This window comes from Sus scrofa, chromosome 7 (genome assembly GCF_000003025.6).
Source record: "Sus scrofa isolate TJ Tabasco breed Duroc chromosome 7, Sscrofa11.1, whole genome shotgun sequence".
Taxonomy (NCBI): domain Eukaryota; kingdom Metazoa; phylum Chordata; class Mammalia; order Artiodactyla; family Suidae; genus Sus; species Sus scrofa.
The window spans coordinates 1,882,467-1,910,203 of record NC_010449.5 but is presented as its reverse complement, the minus strand read 5'-3'; the positions used below and the strand labels follow the sequence as shown (position 1 = coordinate 1,910,203).

The following is a 27,737-nucleotide window of genomic DNA, read 5'->3' as shown; positions in this document are numbered from 1 at the left end:
AACAGCCTTTCTGCTCTTTGAGTAAAAAGAGACAAAAGGCCTGTTTTGATCTTCACTGGTCTGAAGTATTAAAGGAATGGGATCCAGTGAAGGTGTGTGGAGGTGACCAGAGATCTGAGCCCCAGGCAGGCTCAGCTCCCTGATTGGCTGTGGCTCCAGCAGCCCTGTGACAATGCTGTGTCAAGGACCCAGGCCAAGGACCGTCTTCGGTTTCTGCATTTCTCTTCGAACAGTGTGATAACGGCCGGTGTAGGCCTGTACCTCTCAGATAAAAGATGCCGCCTCATGCGTTCATGTCAGCCACCAAGAGCAGTCCCGAACCCTACAAAAACTTCACCGATGGGTCATCTGAAAGTAAATCATCATAGGAATTTATTTCTTAAGACAAGGGTAGAAATTCACATTTAAAAATGGGGTTGAATTTTCCCAGCTGTGGAAGCTGGACGGTGCTTATGCTGTTACTCGTGCCAGGCCAGGAGCAGTTTGGGGGGAGCTGCAGGGGGCGGAGAGGCAGGTGAACTGAGGGGTGACGAGTGGGGGGGTGCAGTTTTAGGGGCAGCACCCCAGGCTCCCGCCCCAGGCAGGAGAATCACCGGGTCACATGTTCTCAGGGACACTGTTGCATAGGAAGTCTTCTGCTAACTTGTTGAATTCATCTGCAAAACGTAAATGCAGGTTGTGCTTGCCTTCCGGCATCAGGTGCAACCTGAGGGGAAAAAGGCTTCCGATTAATTAACGGCACACCACTTAAAATCCTGCTACCCTCCCTCGAGGGAGAAACTGCCACTTTTTTGTCGTGACTGCCATTGGGGAGAAAACGGAGGGTTATCGTAGGAACGGCCCGGAATACAGACTTGAGAGTGGAAGCCTGGAGGGTGGCTAGGCGGTCACCACGCGCACTGCACGTGAAACGGAACCAGGCAAGAAACAGTCAGTGAGCCGGGCTGGGGGCGATGTGATCTGATGGTTACCCCCAAAAATAAGGAAAGATGATCACAAATACGAAATGCCTAGAATGCACGGGACCGGAGCCTCCCGGCACATCCGTGGAGCTAGCAAAGCCCCACGGGCCCGCTCACGGTTCCACGTTGCCGGTCACGCGGACGGCCGACTGCACACGAGCCACCGCACGGGCTGCGAGGGCCTCGGGCAGGGGCCTGTGCCAGCCGGCCCCGGGTCTGAGCCGCCACCGCACGGCTTCCACAGCCTCCTCCCCTTCTTGTGAGGCCGCTTCCTTTAAGAGGGTTCTGGTCAAATGCGGCAGGCCTGCAATTTCTTTAATAAAAGGCAGACTTCTGAGTTCTGCATCTGACTCGTCGGCTGTAAAAGCGCAGAAACAACGTTCTAAACAAATTAAAGGCTCTAGGAGGTACACACACGTTCCCCTTGCTCTGTCCCCAGCAACAACTGGACAGCTGGACTACGGCGGGCAAGACACCAGCTGCCGCAGGGCCTCTGCTCTGCTCTTCCTGCAGCCGCAGCAACAGCTGCAGGAACCTCAGTACGCAGGTGGAGCGCCTGGGGGGGAGGGAGCCGGGGACAGAGCTGTGCCTGAGACGCCACGTGGGAGTGGAGTGGGGGTACCCGGACAATCCAGACCTTCAACTTGAAAGAGGATCTGACGCTGGCATCTCTTGAGGGCCTTGAGAAGGTTAGTGACACATTAACCATTACTAGGGCACTTGGAGTCAATTTTAATGCATCCAGCAAAGAGAGGTGAGCTGCACCCCCAGAGATAGGACCCCCGTGCCCCCGCCAGGGGCAGCTCTCAGGGATGATTGCAGGAGACAGAAAAGAGCCGACTGCCAAGGATGCTGGTGGGCACAGCAGAGCACGTCTGGGCCACCTGCACCCTCCCCCTGAGCCTGGCTGCTGCTCACAGAGGCGGAGCACCTCCCATCCGCCCAGCCTGGAGGCGGCCTCCGAGGGGAGCCGCGAGTCCCAGGGAGGGAGACGAGGGCTGTGAGGCCCATCCTCCCGGCCTCCGTGCTGCCTGCGCCCCGCCTGCGGTCAGTCCCTCGGGGTCTCAGCGAAACCGCAATCTAGGCCCCGAGGCATCTACACTCAGAACTGCCCCGGACCACGGACGGGCGGCTGGACAGTCGCAGGGACGAACGAGGGTAGGAGGAAAATGGCTCTGCTCAGCTGCACGGGGCTGTCGGGGCAGCGCTGCCAACCCAGACCCTCGCAGACCGCAAAGGACCGTGCCACTCGCCCCTGGAGAGGATGCGCCTCGGGGTCAAAGCCAGAGCCTACCTGCTGAGGCAGGTGCCTGGCTGCACTTGGCACTTTAGGAGATGATTCCAGGCCTTCTGGGGAATTGAAACCTGTCCAGTCTCCCCGCATCAACTCACCATGGTCCCTGGAAGAGCTCCCTACGCTGCCCCTACCTCAGTGGCACCTTCCACAGCCTCCAGATTCACCCGTGCGCCTCAAAAGAGGAACAGGCCCCGAGCGCCATGGGGCGCAGCTGCTCTTCACTCTGGTTGCAGCGTGATGAAACCCTAAATCGATGAAACCCTAAATCGCCTGCGACCCCGTGCGGCTGCCGGGAAGCCCGGGAACATTCCGTCTGCCCGCCAGCCAGGGAGCCAGCTCCGGCCCCACCACACTCCCCTGCGGCCGGACTGGACGAGGCCCCCCTCCCCTCTGTGAGGCGGCTGGCCCGTGGCCTGACCCCCCACACGGCCGGGACCCCCGAAGACGGCTTGTGCCAGAGGCCCCCTCTCCCCCACGGTGACGGCTGAGTTATGGGTCAACTTGGCTGGGCCACAGGTGCCCGGACACGGGCTCACCCTTGACTCTGGGTGTGTCTGTGCGGCGTTTCTGGACAAGACTAACCTCTGAATGAGCAAAGCAGCCCGCCCGCCCCGTGTGGGGGCTTCTCCCTCCAGTGGAAGGCCCGCACGGGACAGAAGGCTGACCACCCCCACACCGGTCTAGGGGACTCCGTCTGCCCGCCTTCAAACGGGGACACCGGCTTTTTCCCGCCTTCAGACTCAAACTGAAACTCCAGCCCTGCTGGTTCTCTGGTCTTCAGAGTCAGACTGGGCCACACCACGGGCTGCCTGGTCTCCTCAGCCTCCGAATGTAGGAGCCGATTCCTTCTTCTTCCAGCAACTCAACCTGCCCTCTCTCTCTAACACACACACGTACCCACGCAGTGCGCATATGTCAATACGCGAGTCTCTAATGCCTGCGTCCACGCATGTGTGTATGTGTCTCACATACGCACACGTGCCTGTGTACGTGTGTGTGGACCCCTGACAGCTGGTCTGAGGGCCTGGGCCTCTGACCTCCATCAAGCTGTCCCCTGCCATGTCCCAGGCCCCTGCCCCGCTGCACCTGCACCCCAGCCACACGAGGCAGCTGTGTGCCGAGTGCTCAGCAGTCTTGGTACAAGCATGCCTCCTCGTTCATTCCTCAAACGATTATTCTGCGCCAAGAGGCATCATCACCCCCATGTCACACAAAGCAAACAGGGAGAGAAACACAGGCCTGCCTCCGGGCACAGCTGGTCAGCCAGCCAGCCCTCGGTCCCCGCCGTGCTACGAGTGCTGCCGAGGACCCCCAAACGGGCTCTGGTCTCCAGGCGAGACTCCGTTTCCCACCTCTCCCCTCTGGCTGACACAGAACCAAGGCGCCAACTCTGTGCACACATGGACCTCGGCCCTCGTTCCCGTCTGCCTGCTCTGCTCTCTGGCCCCAGAACCTGCAGGTGCACTCGAAGCCGCACTAACTGGGACCCCTGCCCATCGGGAGACGCGGCCCGTGTGCTGCTCAGTTTTCAATCTGACCAGGACGTGAGATGCACTGGGCCGTGTCCCGGGGTAGAGGCTGACGTGCTGGCAGCTTCTAGAAAGGTATCAATAGGGCTGTGCGACCTCAGAGAGGTGAGGGACAGGGGGGATAGGAGGAGACATCCGAGTTGTGACCAGAAGGATGGGTGGCCTTGCAGGCAAGCGGGGGGAGGGCACAGAATCCAGGCAAGGCGCTGCTCCTGGGCGGTGGGGCCGGAAACCCAGATCCTGATCCCTGTGGGCCCCTAACTCCTGAGATCGGAAACTTACTGTTACGGACTGAATCATGCCCCCAACTTCACATGCTGGAGCCCTAACCCCAGCACCTCAGGCTGTGACCTTGTCTGGGCGTTAGAAGGTCTTTAAAGCGGTGATGATGCTAAAATGAGGTCATACAGGTGGGCCCTAATCTGACCGGACAGTGTCCTTATGAGAACAGATCAGGTCACAGACACACACAGAGGGACAACTGTGAAGACACAGCAGGAAGACGGCACCTACAAGCCAAGGAGAGACTTTAGGAGCGACCATGGCCTTGAACCTCCGGCCTCTAGACAGTGAGGAGTCAGTGTCTGCAGCTTAAGCTGCCCAGCGTGGAATCTGTCACGGCAGCCCAAGTGAGCCCATGTGAGGGCTCAGCGTCTCACTACCATGAAGGGACACCCGCCCCCAGGGCCGGCCCAGCGCTCACCTCCAGGGGCCTGTCAGCCCCCACCGCAGAGGGTCTGGGGGCTGCTGCCTCTGCTCAGCGCAGACCCCGACAGCGAGATGCGCAGCCTCGCGGGCTGGCTAGCAGATGGGGGGCAGTATCAGCATGGTGCAACCGGGGACCGTGGAGCAGGACAAGGAGGCCATGGAGTTCTCATGTGGCTCAGTGGTTAATGGCTCCGACTAGGAACCATGAGGTGTCAGGTTCGATCCCTGGCCTTGCTCAATGGGTTAAGGATCCGGAGTTGCCGTGAGCTGTAGTGCAGGTTACAGACGTGGCTCGGATCCTGCATTGCTGTGGCTGTGGTGTAGGCTGGTGGCTACAGCTCTGATTGGACCCCTAGCCTGGGAACCTCCATGTGCCGCGGGAGAAGCCCTAGAAAAGGCAAAAAGACCAAAAAAAGGAGGCCTGGGGGCAGGGCTGGCTCCCCATCGCGGCTGGGATCCCGGCAGCGCCCATTTTGGCCTTGATGCTGGATGTCTGCGGAAGAGTCAGCTGGTGGGGAGGAAGGCTTCCCCTGCCTGAAACCAATCTTAAAACCTCTGACCTGGACTGATCTTTGCGGCCTCTGCCTCCAGGAGGGTGTGACACAGGCTTGTGTGACAAGCTGACACAGGCAGGACGTGGGCCTGCTGAACAGCGCCCCCGATTTGGCCGCGCCTCCTAGGAGACCTGACGTCTATCTGCAGTAAAGTCTACGATCGTGCCTGGCAGGGAGATGACACTCCGAGTCGCCAGACGCGCCCTGCAAAATCAACCACTGAGTTTCAGGTTCTTGCCCAGCAGAAAGGGCTCTTCCAGCTGAGGAAGGCGGCAGACGGAAGAGGCCAGCGAGTTTGAGAGGCCACTGCAGTAGCGCCTCACTCTCGACTCACTCGTTTCAAGGAATTCTGCTCTCAGGACGACTTTCCACAGAGTGTGCTGAAACCATTACCGTCCGAAGGGCAGGGGACTAGTCTTCTCCCATATTGATGTATTCTGTTGCTAGGAGATGGGTCTGGAACAGAATTCCTAAATTAAACTTCCTCGCAGACTACCGAACCTGGCTCTCTAAGGGAACACACTGCATTTATCCTGAGCGTCAGTGTGCAAAAACCTGTCATTTTTGCAGCTAGAAGACAATTAACCAGGTCAGCGAGTATGTAATCCAGGCATCTTACCATCGTATTAAAATAAGAGTATGTTTCTGAGAGGCAGCTGTGCTGTGGGAGAAGGCGCTGCACTGGGAGGGAAAACCCTAGGGTTTGTCATTTACCAGCTACGCTGCCCTGGAAGATTACTTAACACGTCTCAGCCTTGACTTTCTCATCTATAAAATGGGGACAATATTTTTTTCCTTAAGTTTGGTGTGAAGTATACTTAGATATTATATGTAAAATGCCTTTTACAAACAAAATGCTATTTGAAACAGGAATTACACAGGTCTATGGTAATGATGTCCTACTGCAGAATAAGAAGCACGTCCCCAGTTTTAAAGATTGAGAAATTTGTCTGTAAAAATATATCATGGAATAAACAGTATGATTAGAGGAGTTCCCGTTGCGGCTCTGCAGTAACAAACCTGACTAGCATTCATGAGGACGTGGGTTTGATTCCTGGCCTCATCAGTGGGTCAAGGATCTGGCACTGCCATAAGCTGGGGTGTAGGTCACAGATGTGGCTTGGACCTGGCGTTGCTGTGGCTGTGGTGTAGGCTGGCAGCTGCAGCTCTGATTCGACTGCTAGCCTGGGAACCTCCATATGCCGCACATGCGGCCCTAAAAAGACAAAAAAAAAAAAAGCGTAATCAGAAGAACTGTATTGCAGTCCCCTTTCTCTGCTGGATTATTGGAGCTCTCGGCTCAGGGAGCAGGGCTGACCTGCCGGGCAGTGCCGGCCAGTGGGCAGCAGGAGTGGCTCAGGGAGGAAGGAGGACTCCTTCGGTCACTAATACAGCCAGTTTCCAAAGACATCCCGAGAGCGTCTGGAATTAACATGCAGTCTCTGAAGGGGTCAAGGCTCCCTTGGGTATTTATTTTCCAGAATGTTTTGTCTGTTTTAAAAAAAAACCAGGCTACCACCTCCTGGTCACACGCACTGTCCCCTCCAGGACGAGTATGTCAAGGAAACAGCGTTGACTGAACTTGGAGTTGTTATCCTCTAAGTACCAGCAGAGGCTGCTCCGTGTCAGCCAGACACTCCTGTTCCCTATGCAACAACAAATGGTTAAGGACCAGAATTTCTGCTGACAGGTTGTGCGTCTCCAGCGCCCCTGGGTTGCTTGGCAGAAACAAGGCTGCAGACAGCAAGGCATGTTGTGAACGGTGCTGCCGGTCAGTCGAGAGAGCTGCCAACACGGCCGGTGTGGCGGGCGCTGCTCTTCCACGATCCGCAAGCAGAGGCCTGCCTGACTCTTACATGTTTAACGCTGAAATGACACGAACGTCTGCGACTTAATTTTAAGTGGGAAAAGAGCCGGAATCAAAGCTGAATATGGAATATAATTCCATCTATGTTACAAAATACTAGAAAGGCAGCCTCACACCATGCACAAAAATAAATTCAAAAATGCCTTAAAAACTTAAGCATGACACCAAAAACTCCTAGAAGAGAACACAGGGAAAACATCCTCTGACAGAAATTGCACCGACGTTTTCCTAGGTCAGCCTCCCAGGGCAAGAGAAATAAAAACAAAAAGAAACAAACGGGACCGAATCAAACTTAGAACCTTTTGCACAACAAAGGAAACCATAAAAAAAAAAAACCCAAAAAAACCCAACAACGGCTTAATCTCCAAAATATACAAACAACACACACAACTCAACAACAAGATAAGCAACTCAACCGAAAAACGGGCAGGAGACCTAAATGGACATTTCTCCAATGAAGACACAGGGACGGCCAGCAGGCACGTGAAAAGATGCTCGACATCCCTGATTATTAGCGAGATGCACATCCAAACTACAAGGAGGTACCACCCCACACTGGTCAGAACGGCCATCATTAGTAAGTCCATAAATACCAAATGCTGGCGAGGGCGTGGAGAAAAGGGAGCCCTCCTACACTGCTGGTGGGCATGTGAACTGGTGCAACCGCTATGGAGAACAGTATGGAGGTCCTCAGAAAACTAAAAATAAAACCACCATACGACCCGGCAGTCCCACTCCTGGGCACACATCCAGACAAAACTGAGTCAAAAAGATCCACGCACCTGGATATTCACTGCAGCACTACTCGCAATAGCCAAGCTGTGGAAACAACCAACCCAAACGTCCATCCACAGATGACTGGGTCCAGACGTGGTACATCTACACAACGGAGTACTACTCAGCCGTACAAAAGAACGAAAGAATGTCCTTTGCAGCAACACAGACGGAACCAGAGATGCTCACACTAAGTGCGTCAGAAAGAGAAAGAAATGCCGCGTGGTAGCACTTACATGCGGAATCTAAAACATGCCACAAATGAGCCCACCTAGGAAACAGAAACAGACGCATGGACACAGAGACCAGACCTGCGGTTGCCAAGGGGGTGGGGAGGGGTGGGATGGACGGGGCGTTTGGGATTATGGATGCAAACTCTTACATTCAGAATAGATAGGCAGTGAGGTCCTGCTGTGCAGCACAGGGAACCATCCAGTCTCCTGGGACAGACCATGATGGAAGATGGTACAGAGAAAGAACGCGTGTGTGCACGTGTGTGTGTGTGTGTGTGTGTGTGTAGGACTGGGTCACTTAGCTGTACAGCAGAAACTGGCACATTATAAATCAGCTATAGTTTAATAAAAAACGTGCTATCGAAAACATACGAGAAAGGAGAAATACAAAAATGCTAACAACCGAAGCCTCCAAGCGGGCAGCAGGCAACATGTGATGTCTTCTCTTTTGATTTGACAAACTCTACCGGGAGGGGATGCTTTTATAAGGGAAGGAACCAAGTGACAGAGGACCGCCTGGTTGACAAGCGAGTCGCCAGGGCTGCAGCCCCTGGTGTTCCTCCCTCTGACCCTGCCACCCGCAAGCCAGCACCGCGGACTGCGGCCAACGCCCGGCCCCCGGGGCGGGAAACCCCTTCTTCTCTTCCTGCAGCCCCCCTGTTTACTCCCTGCGCCCCCGGGCAGAGCACGGAGAGGAGCTGGACTCACCGTGACCCTCGCACATGTTCATGGATATAGTCGGCGTGGAAACGTGGGACCAGAGGGTCCTTCTCGCCATGCACGATCAAGGTGGGACACTGCACCAGGGGCAGCAGGTGCCGACAGATGTTACCTGAAAGACAGGAGAGGCTGCGCTGGTGACCCTGCTGGGCTGGGCGGGCAGGCTCCGGGGGGGCGGCGGCTGTGCAGACCGCCTGGGACCGGGCCGGGCAGGGGCGCCTTCCAGCTCGAACGCTCATGCTCTCTGGGCGTCCTGTCCCGTTTCTCTGCTGGCCTCTTCCCTCTCGGCTCTCCTACTAAACAAGCCGTTTACCTAATTACATCCACGATGTGCCTAAAAGAGTAGTTAAGAAGCCCTATAGGTCTTTATGTTACACGAGGCAGTCGCCCGTTTGCCAGATGGTAGATGCCTGGCATCTGCAAAGCTTCTCCCTTGAAGTAACATCCTCAGTGGGCGCTGGGGCCCCTGCTGGCCCCAGCCTGTGTCCCTCACAGCGAAGCTACGACTTACAGGACTTACAGGAAGCTGCGCTCCATCCCCCATCCTCTTCCCTCCTCCTCCCTCCCCCACAGCCACCCCCTCCATCTCCACCCCCGCTGCCGCCGTCCCTCCTCCCTCCCTCCTGCCCGTCTCCCTGAGACCTGGACAGACTCTAGGCGACTGCAGGACCCTCACCCCATGTACAGCAACCTTTCTAAGGCGTCTCTGGTACAACCCGACATAATAACATGCATGCAAACTCACACAGATAACCTCAAATATGACATATATAAAACCTCACACATACACTCTCACATACGAAACCGCAATCTATAACCTCACGGGGTTTATATACACATATGTATATATAAAAACATCCCCTCATGAGAACTTCACGCGACAGTGTAACTTCACATGTGATACATGCAAAAGCTCACATCTACACACTCACATGTACATAACACATGTAACCTCACCATTTTATACACACACATGCATGTATAAAAACGGCCCGCCTCACACCCGGAATCCTCACGAGAACTCCAGGAGGCGGGCGTCGGCGTGTCCAGGTCGCAGACCCACGCCTGGAGCTCAGAGAAGCTAAGTGGCGTCCCCGAACGGATTCGAACAGCAGCCACGTGGCAAAGCCAAAATGTATACCTGGCCTGTCTGACCCGAAATCTGGCAAATTAATCCCAAATTAATAACTTAACTCAGCACCCATAGCCTCGAGTGTATGAAAGGGCTCCTGTCGAGGAAATCAGTCCAGGAGGGAGACGAGTGGTTTGCCAACCGTCTGGCTCTAAGGTGACCCATTCGCTGCCGGATTCTGATAAGGACACTGCCCTCCTCGATCTGTCTTTTCACGAGACCCCATTCTTTGGAGTTTTAGGTTGACAGCAGAACTGAGCAGAAGGCACGGAGGGCTCCCACGCGGCCCTGTCCCCCCACGCACAAACTCGCCCAGCGTCAGTGTGCCCTCTCAGACAGTACGTTCGTGACAACACACGAACCTCCGCTGACATGTTACTGTCGCCAGGGCCGCAGGGCTCCTCAGACGCACGCGCATGGGGACCACTCTCTGGGTCTGGACAAAGGGATGGGCGCGCAGGCCTGTCACTGTCACACGGAGCACCTTCGCGGTCCTAAAACCCCTTGGTGGCCATTCTGAGAGCTGTACAGTAGGACCTCGCGGCTGTCTGGCCCACCTGCTCCTTGGGTTGTTTCCTTACGGTTGGGTTTCAAGAGTGTCCTGTGCCCTGAATTCCGGTCCTCTAGCAGATGTGTCTTTTGCAAACACTTCCTCCCAGCCTGTGGCCTGAACGTTCACTCTCTTGAGACGCAGTCCAAGGACCTGTTTCTACGGGTGGGGACGGCATTTGAACAGGATGTATTTGCTGTTTTGAACTTAAACCAAAAAAGTAACATTTGCAAACGTCTTTTTCATTCGGAGAGTTCTGACAGACGACTCATTTGGGAAATGACGACTGAAGAGGCCAAACTGGTCCCTGAACTACAATTTTGCAGCTGAATGTGCTTCAAGATTAGATCTTGTCTTGTCTCTACTCTGAGCAACTTAAAAAAGAGAGCAATTACATATGTAAATAGCTATAAAAAATGGACTTTGATCCAGAGACTCTCTTCTGGATGTCAATCCTTCCTGTTATGGGACATCATGCTCATTTTTCAGGTAAAGGCAGGAAGGCATCTCTGACGGCTACAGAGATGTCGCTTAGCTCCGAATCCTGGAAAAGAACGGAACATTCTCCTCCTCACACGGCGGTGGAAAAGGGAAACTTGCGCATGGGCGGCAGCCGTTTGTTTTCTAACAGGCCGTTCCAGAGCTAGAAATGAAGAGGGGTTCCCGTCGTGGCGCAGTGGTTAGCGAGTGCGACGAGGAACCGTGAGGCTGTGGGTTCGATCCCTGGCCTGGCTCCGTGGGTTAAGGATCCGGCGTTGCCGTGAGCTGTGGTGTAGGTCGCAGACACGGCTCGGATCCCTCGCTGCTGTGGCTGTGGTGTAGGCCGGCGGCTACAGCTCCGATTCAACCCCTAGCCTGGGAACGTCCATACACTGCAGGTGCAGCTCTCGAAAATACAAAAAGACCAAGGGGAAAAAAAAAAGGAAAAGAAAGCGAAGAGGATTTGAGGCTTCTGGAGAATTGTGTTGTCCTCGCACACACAAAGGACTCGAGGAAACAAGACCAGCCTGCTACCAAAGCCTCAGCAACGTGAACCCTTGCACACACAGTGCGTCTCTGGGGCGAGGCAGGTCGCCTCACCCACCGTCACCGGCATCCGGTCCCACGTCAGTGTGCAGGGCCGGCGGGCCGGCGAGCGTGTTGGTCTCCGCGGATCGGGGGAAGCTCTGACGGCGTCTTTAACCAGCAAAGGGGCCGTGAAGTAGCCCATGTGACTTACCTTCGGGAAGACGTTTAAACTGCATGATGCCATCCACCCACTTCTCACAGGTCCTGGCAAAGTAGTCGAACCCATACAGGGCTTCCAGCGGCTTCCTCGTTCTCTCACTCCATTTAGAAACGTCGCGGATACCTGAAAGACAGGTAGGCCAGAAGGCCTTGGGTCCCAGACTCGAGCTCACCTTTAAAGGCTCCAAGCGCAGCCCACCTGAGCTGCAGGGTCTGCTGCCCTGACGGCCGGGGACACTCCCCGTCTCCCAGCACACTGCTCGCCCCGCCAGGCCAGCTGGGCCCTCCCGCCGTCCCTCTGCTCAGCACGGGCCACTTCCAGGGGCTGCTGTGTCCCCACGAAGATGTGAGCCCTGATGTGGGTGTGGCTTTGCTCTGTCCACCACTGTGGGCCTCAGACACAAAGAGGCACCAGCAGGTTCTAACCAAGTAAACAAAATTCGATCTGCATCTAACGCTTCTGCTAAAGGTATAAGACGGTCCCCTGATTAGGGTCATCTGAGTAAAAAGGACCCTAATTATTCACAAAAGAGGAGTTTTTTCTGAACAGCATTTATGTACATTGAGAAATGCACACAAATCATTCATTCTAATTCTGCTACTGAAGAAATATGGGTGTAACCACTACCTACAAACTACATTCCAGATGAAGCACTTAGGAAGGGAAATAATGGCTAAAACCCACCTTTAAAATGCATAAGCAAATTCCATTCCTTGGCCCAGAATTTTCCATATTTCCTTAAACACACGGCGATAATGTTAAGACTCTAATGCTCCTGAGCATCTTAAATCTTGCGTATCGAGTGCTTTCAACACAGGGCTTCACCCTCAAGACACGTCGTGAAGACAACACACCAGCGAGGATGTGAAGCCACATGGATGACGATGGCCTCTGGGCAGCGCCAGGCACCTGGCAGGCGCCAGACAGGGGGTGAACGCAAATGACTGAATGGAAGAGCGTCCGTCGTGGCGCAGTGGAAACGAATCCAACTGAGAACCATGAGGTTGCGGGTTCGATCCCTGGCCTTGCTCAGCGGGTTACGGATCCAGCATTGCCGTGAGCTGCGGTGTAGGTCACAGATGTGGCTCGGAGCCTATGTTGCTGTGGCTGTGGTGTAGACCAGCAGCTGTAGCTTTGATTCGACCCCTAGCCTGGGAACTTCTATAGGCTGCAGGTACAGCCCTAAAAAGACAAAAAAACTTAAAAAATAAATAACTGAATAGAGTAAAACAGCTATTTTCGGCTCCAGCTTACTTCCAAAGAAGGTAGGTCCTGTTACAGACAGTGCCTGCCTTTCTTCACGGATTAGTTTAAATTTGCAGCTAGAAGCCCAGACCTAAGTCCAGGGGCTGAGGACGCTGGACTGCTCTGCACAAAACCGACAAGAAGCTTGGAAATGAAGAGGTGGGAAGACATCTGGCAAGAAGCAAAAGGAGAGGGTGAGGCAGGAGGAGAGAGAAGCCAGCACTGCGGCATGGAGGCAGCCCGTGAAAAACCCCTGACGACAGTTCTGCCTTTGGCGGCGGAGCGGGCCACACCCTCTGAAAGGCCCTCCTGCAGCGGAACAATTAGATCTTTCATAACAGAACTTCTGTGGCATTGCTGGAGTCTGCAGTGATTGATAGCAACCAGAGAAGGAGAGCCTGTGTGTGTGTGTGCGTAGGAGGAAGAGAATCCAGAAAACAGAGAAATACCGAGACCACTCAAAGGCAGGGCTCTGTCCGGGGACATGCGACGCTGGCTGCGGGAGGGTGGGGAGGGCTGAACCCGCGATTCCTCAATTAAGATGGGATGGAAATGGCCCCGACCTGATACCACCCACGGTCCCCAAGAGCAGCAAGGGCACAGCCTCTCCCAGGGACAGCTTCTCCACTTACGCTCACTCTTTGTTTTCAGATTAAGTTTAGGTAAATATTTGCTCTTTTTTCAGATTTAATTTTTTAAAAATTTTATTTATGTATTTAGGGCCACATGTGCGGCATATGGAAGTATTCCCAGGCTAAGGGTCAAATCAGAGCTGTAACTGCCAGCCTACACCACAGCCACAGCAACACCAGATCCAAGCCGCGTCTGTGACCTATGCCACAGCTCACAGCATCGCCAATCCCTAACCCACTGAGCAGGGCCAGGGATCGAACCTGCGTCCTCATGGATACAGGGCCATCTCCACTGAGCCATGATGGGAACTCCCCGAATGTCTGCTCTTAATTAAAGATGATAAAGCAATCAGAATCTGTACAAAGCTAAAGGAAAAAATGAGATGTTTAGAAGAGATAGCCTAAGAAATCATGCAGAACCCTACACAGAGAGAGAAGGAGGTGAACAGAGATGGGGAGATGAAAGACTGTGTCTACAAAGTCCAATTAGTCCCTGGAGGTGGGGCAGGGAGGGAGGGGGGAGGGGAGGAAGAAGGGGGGGAGGGGAGGAGCCTCACTACCAGAGGGAATCAGCAGGCAGCAACTTTTCTTAGAAGTGATCAAAGAATCCACAGGCAAAAGTCAAAGGGAATCCCAATAAAAAGAACTCCAACACAGCGTAGTAAGACAGCAATGTACCAAAGAGAAAGAGAGAATGGGGAAAAGAGGCAGAGATAAAACACAGGGCTTGGAAGGAAGGAACTCGGACCCCGCACACTAAGAGCAAGAAAGGGAGGCAGAGAGGCTGGCCCAGCAGAGAAAATAACTCTCCATCTCTGTACTGACTCAAACAACGTTTCAAGAGTGAGGGTGAAACAGACACCTACGCAAAAGCTGAGTTGACCATTAAGGGACCTGCCCTTAACGAACTTCAGGGAAAAGAGAGAGGCTCTCAGAAGGAACACCTCAGAAGAAAGAAGGAAACGTGAGCAAAGAAACCGAGAGACAGGGAAAACGTACAAAGGCATATACTCGAATTAAAAACCTCATCAAGCTGATGAGAAAATAAAACACTAACATCTCCTCACATTAATAGTTCTGGCCATAAAGAAGGCGGAAAGACGAGCCGCAGGCTAGTCACACAACTACTATTACAACTACTAACTGGCAAGATGTTAGTAATCAGATGATCAAACAACAAAAATAACCCTGCAAACCAGTAACACCGTGATAATATCAGAAGAGTCTAGAGCTGGTGGAGAGTCCTGGGTGCTGGTCCTTTGGTGACACTTCATAACGCACACCTGTAAGACGCACTGTATTATTTATATCAACAAATATCACACAGGAAAAATATAAAATCATTAAAAAGACACAAATAAGCAAAATACAGAAGAAGCCCAGTGCTGGACAAACACCTGAAAAGACCCTCCATCTCATTCATAACAGGAAGAAGCAAAGCAAGATGCCAGCAAAGTACCTTTTAGACCCTCTGCGGAAGAAGACGGGTGCCCCCAGGTTTCTGCTGAGGAGCCAAGTTAAGGTAGAGGAAGTGACTTTACCTCGCTGGCACAATCCACCACCTGGAAGGAGGCATGAGTGCAGGCCCAGCACCGCGTCCCCCCAGGGAGCCCACAGAACATTAGAAGTTATACTGGAAACCAGTAACAGAAGGGTATCAGAGAAACCCCAAATATTTGGAAATTAAGTATATTTCTAAATAACCATAGGTCAAAGAGGAAGTCAAAAGGGATATTAGAAGTTAAACTAATGAAAACACAACATATCAGAACTTGTAAGATGCAGCCAAAGTGATGCTTAGAGGGAAATTTGTAGCATTTAAAAGCTTATAGTGGCCAGAGTGCCCATCGTGGTGCAGCAGAAATGAATCCAACTAGGATCCATGAGGATGCGGGTTCAATCCCTGGCCTCGCTCAGTGGGTTAAGGATCTGGCATTGCCATGAGCTGTGGTGTAGGCCACAGACATGGCTCGGATCTGGTATTGATGTGGCTATGGTGTAGGCCTGTAGCTGCAGCTCCGATTTGACCCCTAGCGTGGGAACCTCCACATGCTGCTAGTGAGGCCCTAAAAAGGAAAGAAAAAAAAAATGCTTATAGTGGAAAAGAAGAAAGGTCTAAATAACCTAACTTTTACTTTAAGAAACTGGAGGGGGGCAAATTAAAATCCAAAGTAAGCAAAAGGAAGAAAATAATTAAAAAAAAAAATAAGTGCAGAAACAATACGACTGAAAACAAAACAAGAGAAAGAAATCAATGAAACCAAAAGCTAGTTCTATGAAAACATCAATGAAACTGATGATTCTCTATTTAAGCTGATCAGGATAAAAAGAGAGATGAGGGGAGTTTCCTGGTGGTCTAGTGGTTAGGACTCGGCACTTTCACTGCTGCGGGCCGGGTTCAATCCCTGGTCTGGAAACTCAGGTCCTACATCAGGCTGCTGCAAGTCGCAGCCAAAAAAAAAGGGGTGGGGTGGGGAGCAAAAGACAGAGAGGGATGATGACACAAACTTCCAGTTTCAGGGGAAGAAGAGGGGCTGTTACTACAGACCTTGAAACTTCTAACGGGTAATAAGGGAATGAGCGAAAAGAAACCACTGGTCTTGACAAGGACATTATGCTGGTCTCAGTGGGCAGTTTCAGGAGGCGGCCAGAACGGCCTGAAGGAAGCAGAGGAAACAGGCAGAAGCAGAGTGCCGTGTGTCTGCGGGTTAGACAAAGCGAGGGGCACTGCAGGTGGGGGGCCTCTCGGAGGAGGAGCCCTGCCCACCCTTCCGGCTGAGGGAGGCTCCACGAAGAGGCGTCAGTGCCACAGGAGCGAGACGAGCCAGAGGCGTGCTGTCCCAGCCGCAGTGGGAGGGGCTGCGCCAGCCTCAAAGCCAGGGGCCTCCTTCGCACAAGCCGGGTCGGTGCTGAGCCAGGCAGGGACAGTGTGAGGACAGGCGGGCCCTCCGACCGGGAGGACTGGCACCTGGACCAGACTCCGTGGAAGAGTTTCACAGCCTTTACCAAACAGAGGGTACAGAACCAGGATCCACAACGGACCAAGCGGCCCATTTACGTCACATGCGCTGCAGGACAGACCGGCGCTCGTCCAGTGACGGAGTCTGTAACCTTCTGTAAAGGGCCAGGGAGTAAGTATTTTAGGCTCTGTGGGCCAAGAGGCACAAAGACACCGTGTAGGTAACAGAGAGACTTCTGCCCTGCCTGGTCCTGACCTCCTGGGTGGGCCGTCGGGGATCCAAGGGAGACACTCGGGACAGAGAGGCAGCGGCCTGAAGAGGAGGGTCCTGCTGGGCCAGGGCAGCAGGTGCAGGAGCCCAGGTCTGCTCCCCGTTTTGCCGCAGAGACCCCGGATCCTGGTGATTCCTCCCTCACCCTGAGACCCAGGGGTCTCAATCTGGGCATCGGGCTGGAGGCTGAGCAACGGCGGAGCTGCCACCTGGAATGCCATGACAGCCGCCCTTGGGAGGTGGTCACCAGGACAGGCCCCGGGCGGCAACCCCAGGGCTGGAGAGGCACCCCATCTCCGTGCCCAGCACGCACAGCGCTGTCCGCCCCCATGGGGGCTTCAGCCTTACGGAAGCAGGCAGCAGGCAGGGCTGAACCACGGGCTGTGGTTTGCCAGCCCCTGTTCTCCGGTCTCTAAACCCCTCAAAGATAAGCTTGAAGGACCGCCTTAAGCAGGGTCGAGCACCGCAATTCCGTGTCGGCACACGAAGGTCCTCCTGTGACCACCGTGGGCCCTTCGGCACGCAAGTTACTTCAGCTGAAGCCAAGAACCACCCGCAGCTCCCCAACAGGAGGAAATGTAAAGACCGACCTGAGCCTCCTCCTGAGTCGCGAAAGCGCCACTTCTGGAAAGAGAAAGCCTTAAGACTCTGACTCGTTACACTGCATCGCTTTCCTTCGAGCTCGCCACGCTTCCCACCCTAGAGCTGAGGACGCGGACGAGACCTGGCGCGTCCACACAGGCCTCGAAACGCGGCAGGGAGGAACCTACCCTGATAGATCCTCTCGTCCTGGTCGGTCACGTAGGCGTTGGCACCCCAGATCACCATCTTGCTGACGTAGGACGGGTATCTGGCCGCCGCAGTGAGGGCAGTTATCCCCCCGTCACTCCACCCCAGCAGAGAGACCTTCTTAAACTTGAGCGTCTGTGACAAACACAAGGCGTCGCGGGGCACAGGTGACCACCCTCTGCCGGAGCCCCTGCTGACCAGTAAGGAGCAGAAGCAACACGGCGGTGGGGTCTGGAGAAGCCGAGAGCCCCCCTGAGGACATGCACGCTTCCCTCGCCATCTGTTTGGGTGTAGATACAACTGTCATTAAAAACTTCACTAGCCAGTATTGTTGTGAATTTTGAGGGAATTACATCGCCTGGTTGAATAAAACCTCAAGGAGCCAGAAACAACAGACGTGGACGTAAGAATGGGTGTGTGTACACGCGGCCCTGAGCCAGGACTTGAGGACAGTTATCAGATCAGAGAGGGAGCCCGAGATGAAGCCACTGCTCCCGCAGAGCCACTGACTGCAGCTCTGCAGAGGCGGGGGAGGAGGGAGGTTGGAACAGAAGGATGGCGGGGGGGCTCAGCGAAAGGGGAAGCAACAGGCTCTGAAACTGTTCCACAGAGAAAAGGGACAAAGGTTACACCTGAGAGATGCTGCCAAGAAGTAACACTGAGTGGCGTTCCCGTCGTGGCTCAGCGTAAACAAACCCGACCGGCATCCACGAAGACACAGGTTCCATCCCTGGCCTCGCTCAGTGGGTTAAGGATCCAGCATTGCCCTGAGCTGTGGTGTAGGTCGCAGACGTGGCTTGGACCTGGCGTTGCTGTGGCTGTGGGGTAGGCCAGCGGCTATGGCTCCGATTTGACCCCTAGACTGGGAACCTCCATATGCCGCAGGTTCGGCCCTAAAAAACTGGAAGGAAAAAAAAAAGAATTAAAATAGTCCAAGCACTGGCTGATGGGACTATAAACTGGTATAGCCACTACAGGTGATAATTTGGCGCTATTGTGTAAAATGACTATTGGCATCTTCCACCAGCTAGCAGTCATCTCCTGGTCCACGGTGTCCACGCCAGCACTGCTCACGAGAGCACAACCGACAACGAGTGTCGGACACGACAGAGTATGTGCTGAACTTCCGCGAATAATCACACAGACAAACAGCAACTTAGAAACTGTGCAGCCACCACCAGAAGAGAGGTGACGTACGACAGACCGCACGCGCACAGGGAATGCCAAGCGCCTGTTATCAGCTGAAGTAACTTCGTATTTATTGACACGGAGGTGTCTCCTTGATAAACTGTCCACTGAAACAGTAAGCCTGAAGATCATCGGGCACAGAAGGTGCCAAAGATATAACACCGTGGTCATGAGACTGGCTGGAAAGGCAGAGCCTCAGTCTCGGCTGCAGCATCTCTGAACCTTCTTCTTCACGCCTGTCTGAACCCTTTGCCACAGGAACCACACAGTGCTACCCTCGAAGAAGAGAAAACAAACACACATGGAGATGCCCCCCGTCCCCCGGCTCCTTCCTGGGACCCACCTTCATCAGGCCAATGGCGTCTTCTGCGTCCCTTTCGAAAAACCCCGGGGGAAGTCTCGATCCGGGGGTCTGGAGCGTCCGTAGCCTCGGGGGTCCCAGGCGACCACCGTGAAGAGCTTCTTGTTGAGGGCCTCGATCTGAGGGCCGAAATCCGTCTCGCCACTTCCTACAAGGGTCACGTGGTTACACACAGGGCGTGCTTTCCCTGTCTCAAACCACTACAGCAAAAGCACCGACAACCACAATCTTCAGGCAGCGGGTTTCTGCTCAGGGTGGGACCTCGGCTGTGAGCAGCCGAGCGGCCCGGCCGTGATGCAGGGAAGCCCCGCCCCGGCAGTGCCGTGAGGACGGAGGCCCCGACCCAGCACCCCGTCTGGTGTCGCTTCAGCACTTGGTCCTCCTGCTTCCGTCCAACCTTCCTTTAAAACAACACAAAAAATTCACGAAACTGCATAGAAACAGACTGAGTGATCCAACATGCTTCTGGGTTCTTTCTTTTCTAAAAATGACTGCTCTAAACGAGGCAGATCTTAATAACATCTGCAGACGTATTTATGATATTCGATCCAAGTTATTCAAAGCAGAACTCTAAAATCCCAGATGTCTCTTATGTGCGTGAATGTGAACAGCCCTGAAGATTTTATTTTCTGGCTCTAACTAGAGACCAGAAAATTAAACTAAAGCACTGAGGTAGCGGGGGAGAGCAGGGTGTGGAGGAAAGAAATCAAATTAGTTTGCTGCATGACAACAGTATGCAACAGAGTATGCTAACAAGGAGAACCACGCTCTCAAGCCCATGGTGGACTCGACGGGCAGGCCCCAGCCCGCCCACTGGTCAAAGCCACCCCGTGCACAGGCCGAGAGGCCGTGTGTGGCAGCCAGACGGTCAAGGAGCCCAGACCGGGGCAGCTGGCACCTCACTTCTAGGCTCTGAGACCAGACTCTCAAGGAGCCCAGACCGGGGCAGTCAGCATCTCACCTCTAGGCTCTGTATGTTTTTAGGTCTGGAGCTCAGGCCACGATGGACACCAAACATCGTGATAATCAACTAGCTGTTAGGAAATGTCTTCTGGCATGCTGGCGGATCGCTTAGCATCAGCAAGGATGATCTCTCCTCCTAACAAGAGACACCTTTCTCTGAGCTCCCGTTGTGGCTCGGTAGGTTAAGAACCTGACACAGTATCCGTGAGGATGAGGGTTCAATCCCTGGCCTCGCTCAGTGGGTTGGGGATCCGATGTGGCTGTGGCTGTACTGTAGGCTGGCAGCTGCAGCTCCGATTCGACCCCCGGCCTGGAAACTTTCATATGCCACAGGTGTGGTGAGGTGTGGTCCTAAAAAGAAAAAAAAAGATACACCTTTCTCGACATCAGGCACATCACCCAGACAACCCAACCGAAACCGTAAGTGGACATCAAGCACACGTCTCCTGCGCTGACATCTGAAGCCTCTCTGGATCCCTGACCGGGAAGGACCTCCAGGGAGCTACCCTGAGGGAGCGGCAGGAGGTGAGAAGGTGGGAAAAGGAACAGCGGAAATCCAAGACCAGTTTCAGAACCAATAAGACATGTGCTTCCTGGCAAACAGGGGTGCATTTGAAGACCAGGGCAAAGAAGACTCAAACCTTAACCAAACTACTTTAGGAGTTCCCGTCGTGGCTCTGTGGTTAACGATCCAACTAGGAACCATGAGGTTGCGGGTTCAATCCCTGGCCTTGCTCAGTGGGTTACGGATCTGGTGTTGCTGTGAGCTGTGGTGTAGGTCACAGGCACGGTTCGGATCTGGTGTAGCTGTGGCTGTGGCACAGGCCGGTGGCTACAGCTCTGATGAGACCCCCAGCCTGGGAACCTCCATATGCCGTGGGAGCAGCCCTAGAAAAGGCAAAAAGACAAACCCCCACAACAACAACAACAACAACAACAACAACAACAACAACCACCACCACCTACTTCAAGGGAGAGTTACCAACATAAGATACCTGAGAAGGAAAAGCACCAACACTGGGTGCCTGTGGGCGGGGAACTGGGCGCTGGGGACAGGGGGCGGGCGGGAATCTCGCTGTTTGATTTCTGAACAGGCTAATGTTTTGCACAAAGAAAAATTAAATTGCCCAAGGCTTTTAATAGCTGGGTAATGACAGCAATACTGAAATAATGGCAACAGAAACTGGCAAACTGTTGGTTGCGTTAGCTCTACATTGGCCACTGGGGTGAATGTCCTCCATTAGAACAGCTCGAGGAAGCAAGACCTAAATATATTCCAGGAAGAGAGGCCTCCATAGTCATCATGGAGCTACAGCCAGCTGAGGCTAGGGCACGGGGAACCATCACATAACTGGAAAACCGCATCATCTTACTTTTGGGAAAAATAAGCAATCATAAGAATATAAGCATCTAAGGGGATTAATTAAAGTAAAAACAGGAGTTCCCATCGTGGCACAGCAGAAACGAATCCAACTAGGAACCACGAGGTTGTGGGTGCGATGCCTGGCCTCGCTCAGTGGGTTAAGGATCCAGCGTTGCCATGGGCTGTGGTGTAGGTCACAGATGTGGCTCGGATCCCACGTGGCTGTGGCTGTGGTGTAGGCCGGCAGCTGTAGCTTCAAATGGACCCCTAGCCTGGGTACCTCCATACGCTGCGGGAGCAGCCCTAAAAAAAAAAAAAAAAAAAAAACACAAACAAACAAACAAACAACAAAAAACTCCAGACCCAACATCCCCGGCAGCAGCAGGACCGCGTGCTCTCCCTCTCCCGTCTGCAGGTAATGCAGGTGGACGCCGTTCACGGCCACTCTGGCAGAGGTCACAGAGGAGCTGGAAGAGAAAGGCCCATCCCCGGGGAAAACCAGTGAGCAGCGCAGCCGTGAGGACAAGGCCGTGCTCGCGCCCAGGCCCCTCGGGTCACTCTGAGGCCTGCTGCAGTTTTCCAGACCGACAAAGGGAGCTGGATTCTCCCTTACCACACTGCAGACCCAGGCCCGCCACCACGCTTGAGGGGCCTACATCGCCAGCTCGGGGCTTGGCCCACAGAAGCACTGAGAGGCTGCTGACATCAGAGCCACGTGGGCCCCCAGGCCCACGCCCGGTGAGCGGGAGCAGGGGGGCAAGGCACAAGCTGACACAGGGCTGCCACACGGCGGACTTCCAGGGGGGCACTGGCACAGACCCTGGACCACTCGCCTGACCTCAGCGGGTCCAGAGGAGCCGCTCGGACCTCGGGCTGCCTTGACAACGTCCCAGGGATGAGGCTGGTCTTGGGGTCCACGCGGAAGGCCTTGAGCCCCAGGCGGCCCCTTAGGCATCTGGCTTCTCCACTCCCCAGCCAGCTGCACCCATCTGCACCGACATGGCCAGACTGGTTTGTAAGATGCTGAAATGGTCTGTGTCGACTGTTAACGGCCGGGTCCACAGTCCCCTTGCCGCCCACCCTCCTCAGCCCCACACCTCCCACGACACAGCATCTAACCTGATACAACTGTCATGGGGGCGGGGTCCTGGGCCGGGGCTGCTGCCAGGGCCTGTTCTGACCGATCAACATGTGCCACACCAGCTGCTCTCCCGAAGCTCCTGGAAGACTCGCCAGGGACACCCAGCACCAGAGCACACACAGGGCCTGCATCAGGCCCTAAGAGCCTCCCCATCACCTTCTGGATGACCCAGTGACACGCAGAAGGGACACCAGGCATGCCCACACAGGCGGGAACAAATGCGCTCACCTCGGCCACATCAGGTCTTAAACACGCAGTTTCTAGAGAAACACGACAGGTGGGTGTGGCACTGGGACCAAACACAACTACTGTTATCTACACAAACACTACGGGGCGCAGTGTCAGAGCCAAACGCTAGGGGGAGCAGTGTCAGAGCCACAAGCCACCGAGCCACCGGCATGTCCCGCAGGCCCCATCAGGCCCCTTGGTAACCTGACGAGGTAAAAGCGAATAATGCTGTGCTACCGACGGCGCTGTTTTGGGAGAGGACAGATGCATTTCCGACACATCCGCTTCGCTGGCCGTCCAGCAGGAGAGAAGACAGACGGAGTCGTCTACGCCTCCTGGGCGGGAGGGGTGACAGGAGGACACCATCAGGACCGAGGCACCCCAGCCCCACCAGCCCCGTGGAGCCGCCCAGCCCCCGTATCACTCCTCCTGCCCCCGAGGTGTGGAGGGCTCCCTTCCTTGCAACGTGAAGGACCCGCTTTTAAAGGCATTTGGGGCAGTGAGGGTGTCACGTACGGTCGGAAGAACACCCCCTGTCTTTCCCTTAGTCTGAGCCAGTGGGCTTCACCCCTAGGAGCTGCTGGCTCTCAGGCCTCCCTCCTGGGTCAGGAGCTGCCTGGGCCCGGCTTCCCCCTGTGAGCCGTCCCCCGCCTGCAGAAAGCGCCTGGCCTCCCTCGGGCTCTGCTGCATCCCTGTTTTGATTCCTCGTTCCAAATTCCTTTTAACTATGCCTGTTCTCCCGGTTGCCTACGAATGCAGAGGAAAACCCGGTGGTCAGAACTGGGGGTGACGGCAACGACCTTGCAGGTGGCCTCCAGGGAGCTCAGGGGAGCGTCCGAGGGCCCGTCAGGGCTGGGGGCAGGGAGCTGAAGACCGAGAGCAGCGTTTGGGACAAACTTCCCAGACGGGGACACTCTGAGAACAGAATGTGGTGGGGGGGACACGGCAGGATCGAAAGCCCAGGAGCTTGAGACACAGGTGGGGACAAGGCTGAGCCTGGCGGGAGTGTGGGGACAAAGAGGGAGGGAAGGCTGGGCCACATGGGGAAGGTTATCAGGACAGAAAAAGTGCCTGGTGCTTTGTCACCAACGTCCTGCATGTCATCACACCAGAGGTACTTGCCATTATCACACCAGCCTAACCCCCTGGGGTTACCGGAGGCTCCCAGAGCCCGGCATGATTGCATGATCTCTAGGTTGGCATACAGGACAGAGAACTGCCCATGAACAAACGCAAATCAATTTCAATCATAAGAAAACGGTTTTCTGCTGTGTAGCACTGGGAACTCTGGTCACTTATGATGGAGCATGATAATGGGAGAAAAAAGAATGTGCACATGTATGTGTAACTGGGTCACCTTGCTGGACAGAAAAAAAAATAATGTATTGGGGAAAGAAAACAAACTTAAGGAAGGCTTTATCTTTAAAAATAATAGTGAATGATTTTCCACAAAATATAATCGAAATGAGTGCTGCCTTTTCCCTCCAGCTTTTACCAAAGGGCTCTTGATGGTAGCCAGGCCTCAGGTTAAACTCTGCTACAAGACCTGTGGAGACCAGGCCCTGCAACGGCCCTGACACATGCTAATGACTTTGAACCCCATTCGAGATACCCACGTTCCCCAAGTCTCGGGTAGGAAAAAGGAGAGATGGGAAACTTCAGAAAATCTGAAGAACAAAAATGAACCCCTCTCCCGAGCCGTCCACGAGTCCTTTCCACCCCTTCTCCCTCCGAGCAAGTGCTCCTCTGACCCAGGTGAGCTTAAGCAGGTGTCTTCATCAGCATCACCTGCGGAGTTAAAAACACGCCCGCCTGGGACACTCTGGGAGACGTGCTCCATGCTCCAGGGGAAGCCCTGGCACATGCTTCCTAAACACAGAACTCCGCCACAGGATCCGCTCACTCAGGGGTCCCCTGAGCCCCGTTTTGCAGTGGGCGCTCCGTGCTGGTGGAGGCTGACAGGTAAGACAGGTCAGGCTGCAGCCAGCAGGTGCTATGCAGCGTGCCAAGCGTTATGACAGAAGCTGGGGGAGACAGGAGCCCGGGGGGTACGCAGTGGACAGGGTCACCATGGCGTCTCCAGCCCCTCACAGCTGCCCACCCGGCCCCTTTTCACAAGAGCAGTTCCTGCCTCTCACCGCATCAACCTTACATTTGAATCATCTGGCAAACCCGTAAATCCTCAGATGCCCAGGCTGCACTAAATCAAAATCTCTGGGGAGGGTCCAGGCACCTGCATTTTCTAAATTCCCCAGGACACCAATGGACGACCAAGGCTGAGAAAGACTTCACTGAGTTAAAGTCTTAGAAGAAAAATCCTCTCCTTTTCAAAAACAGCCTCTAGGAAAGCAAGGTGAGCCAGAGGAACCCACGTCCCACCTGATGTCTGTCCCTGAACCCTCCTTCTGGGAGGCTGGAAAGGCAGTTTTGTGGGAGGGAAGGGGCAGGACCAATACACAGCAAGTAATTCCTGCTGAGGGGCCAAGCTGACCCCCACAGGGAGGGAGAGATTACCATGGGGCAGGCAAGAACACGACAGTCCAGGGCAAATAATCAAGCTAGAACTAACGTTTAATTAGTAAGCCCTCTGTTCCCAGCTTCCTCCTCTCACTCATCTCGCTATGTGATGCAGAGTATTAACCTAATTTTACCACCAACGAAGTGGACGATCAGAGCTCAGGTAACGGGCCTCCGTCGTTCTGCCAAAATGAGCAGCTGGAAATGTCCACAGCAAAGCCTTTGGGGCTTTCTGCTTAGAAATAAAAATGGGGGCCACTTAATAAGATGCTTCCTCGCTCTGAAAGTCCTACATTCTCTGTATCTCGTGTGTCCAGCTACTTCTTTCACATACTTTTTCCAAAGTAGCCATTAGCTATGATAAAGTATTAGCTATCCCCAGGGCTTGGATTTATATGGATTTTGATGACTTATTTTTCACATCTTTTATACTTCATGTTTGTATCGTTATTAATTATAACTACGAATTAATGAATTCTATTACGTCCTAGCCCCTTTACACGCGGGCCTGCTACCGTCATGTGTCAAATCCTCAAAACAGTTCTACAAGGCACAAGCTTCAGAGAGGTTAAATAACCCGCTCGTGTCCCTGCTTTTTCTGTAACCTCATGGCTGACCAGAGCCCCCAACAGGGCTGAGCACCGCAGCCACCCTCACCCCGACTGCTGGACAGAAGGGGGAGGGGGAGGCAGGTGCCAGGGGAAGGTGGTCTCTGACTCTCGGGTAGAGTATCCCCAGGATGAACCAGAAAACATCTCTCCCGAAGCAGGCTGTTAGGTTCTGTAAGTCACTGATACTGTAACAGCACATAACACCCACTTTCACGTAGAGAAGGCTTTTCTGACCTGGCACTGGAATAAACCACTTTACAGATGATGAAATACGAAGAGGCAGTTCCAAAGAGCCGACTAACAGAAAGTTTTGCAACACAACTCAGGGTAGGTGGGGCACCAGCTGCTTTGAAGCAAAAGTTTCACAGGAGTGCTTGTACCTACCTATACCACAGGGCTGCTCTCGTTACAAGTCATACCAATTGCAACTGCATTTGTAAAACAGCAGTTCAAAATCCAGAGAAACCTGTTTTTCAGAGATATTTTAAGAGGAATGATTTGCACTGCTAAGTGGATGGGGCCTTCCTGCAACCATTAAATGACCCACTGTAACCCGACTTGGTGCAATCACAGTCACCTCATACCAATCCCTTTCTGCAGGAACGGGATAAATGGGCATTTTTCAATGCTGACTTACACGGTTTTTGCTGACACTGACACATTTTCCCTCTGCATCAAAACAGTCCTGAAAATCTTGTAAAAGATCTAAAATGAGACTAAAGAACCTAAATCAAATTCAACAACCAATCAATCACAACACAAAGACGGAAAGCTGGACAGATTTTTTTCTCATTTCTCCTTCCAAGTTAAGTTTGCAAGAGACGTTTCCACACTAGAGAAAGAAGTTCTAGGGGCCAGGCACCCACCTCGCATTTGACTTTTCTTCGTAGTCAGGAACAGAACTGACCCTTGGACAGTTAGAGTGCTCGTCCCTGTGCGTGTGGCCGTGACCGTGTGCGCGCGCGCAGGTACGCAGAGAATAAAGCCAAAGCAGCTTCATGCAGCTCTTTCCACATTTTCTGCTGGGGACTAGGGCCCCCACTTTAAGACTGTGGGTCGGAGATTAACCAGCTCTTGGTGGCTTTCTCTTAAATCGTGTGTAGGGGGCGGGGTGGGAGTGTCAAAGGAGAGAAAGGCGGATTCCCAACCTCCGGCCCGGCGTCTGCATTTCCCAGGCTCCCAGGGGATCGTCCCGCCCGTCCCGGTCGAGGTCAGCACACGGCGGCAAGGCTCGGGGACCGGGGCCCGCGACTGTGCGAGCTGACGGGGTGCAGGCTGGCCTCTGACGGGACAGCTCAGAGTGCCGCCCGCAGGCCCGGGAGCGGCGGTGGGAGTCCAGCCCGCCTCGAGCGCGTGCGACCGAGGGCGGCCAGCGTCTCCTCCGGGCTCCGGCCGCGCCCCCTCCGCCGCGCCCCCTCGGCCGCACACCCAGCGCGGCTCCCGGCTCCGCTCCCGCCGACCCGAGCGCGCGGACGACAACGCGGGGTCCCGGAGTGGAGCGGCTCTCTTACCTGAACGCGGCCGAGGGCCCGGCCCTGGGGACGTGGAGCCCTGGCTTCAGCGCCGAAAGGAGCAGCAGCAGCCGCCGCGCGCCCCGACTGCCCAGCGCCGCCGCCATGGTCCCAGTTCGCGCCCGCCCCCGGAGCGCGCATGCGCGGGCTCCGCAGGCCGCTGTCCCCCCGCCGCGCCGCCCGGAACACGCATGCGCCGGGCCCGCCGGCCGCCCAGAGCCCAGCCCCGCCCGCACCTCCCGGAACACGCATGCGCCAGCCCACCTGTCCTGAGGGCCTTGATTTTTTTCTTCCTACTTCCGCGCACCCGCTAGGAGGCCACGTCTCAAAACCCCCAGAAATTAATGAGTGTTGGCGAGGGTGTGGGAAGCGGGGACCCCCGAGATTAAGTCAGAGCTTCCGAT

The 27,737-nt window shown here is 54.5% G+C and overlaps 1 protein-coding gene across 1 annotated transcript; it reads right to left on the bottom strand.

The window, feature by feature from the left end:
- Positions 350 to 27,473, bottom strand: BPHL (biphenyl hydrolase like). Its single transcript, NM_001243485.1, is given in 8 exon segments — positions 350 to 706; positions 8,633 to 8,756; positions 11,546 to 11,677; positions 17,432 to 17,585; positions 18,982 to 19,024; positions 19,027 to 19,147; positions 21,689 to 21,792; positions 27,334 to 27,473. Coding segments are annotated over 8 exon segments (894 nt in total). The 5' UTR covers positions 27,441 to 27,473; the 3' UTR covers positions 350 to 597.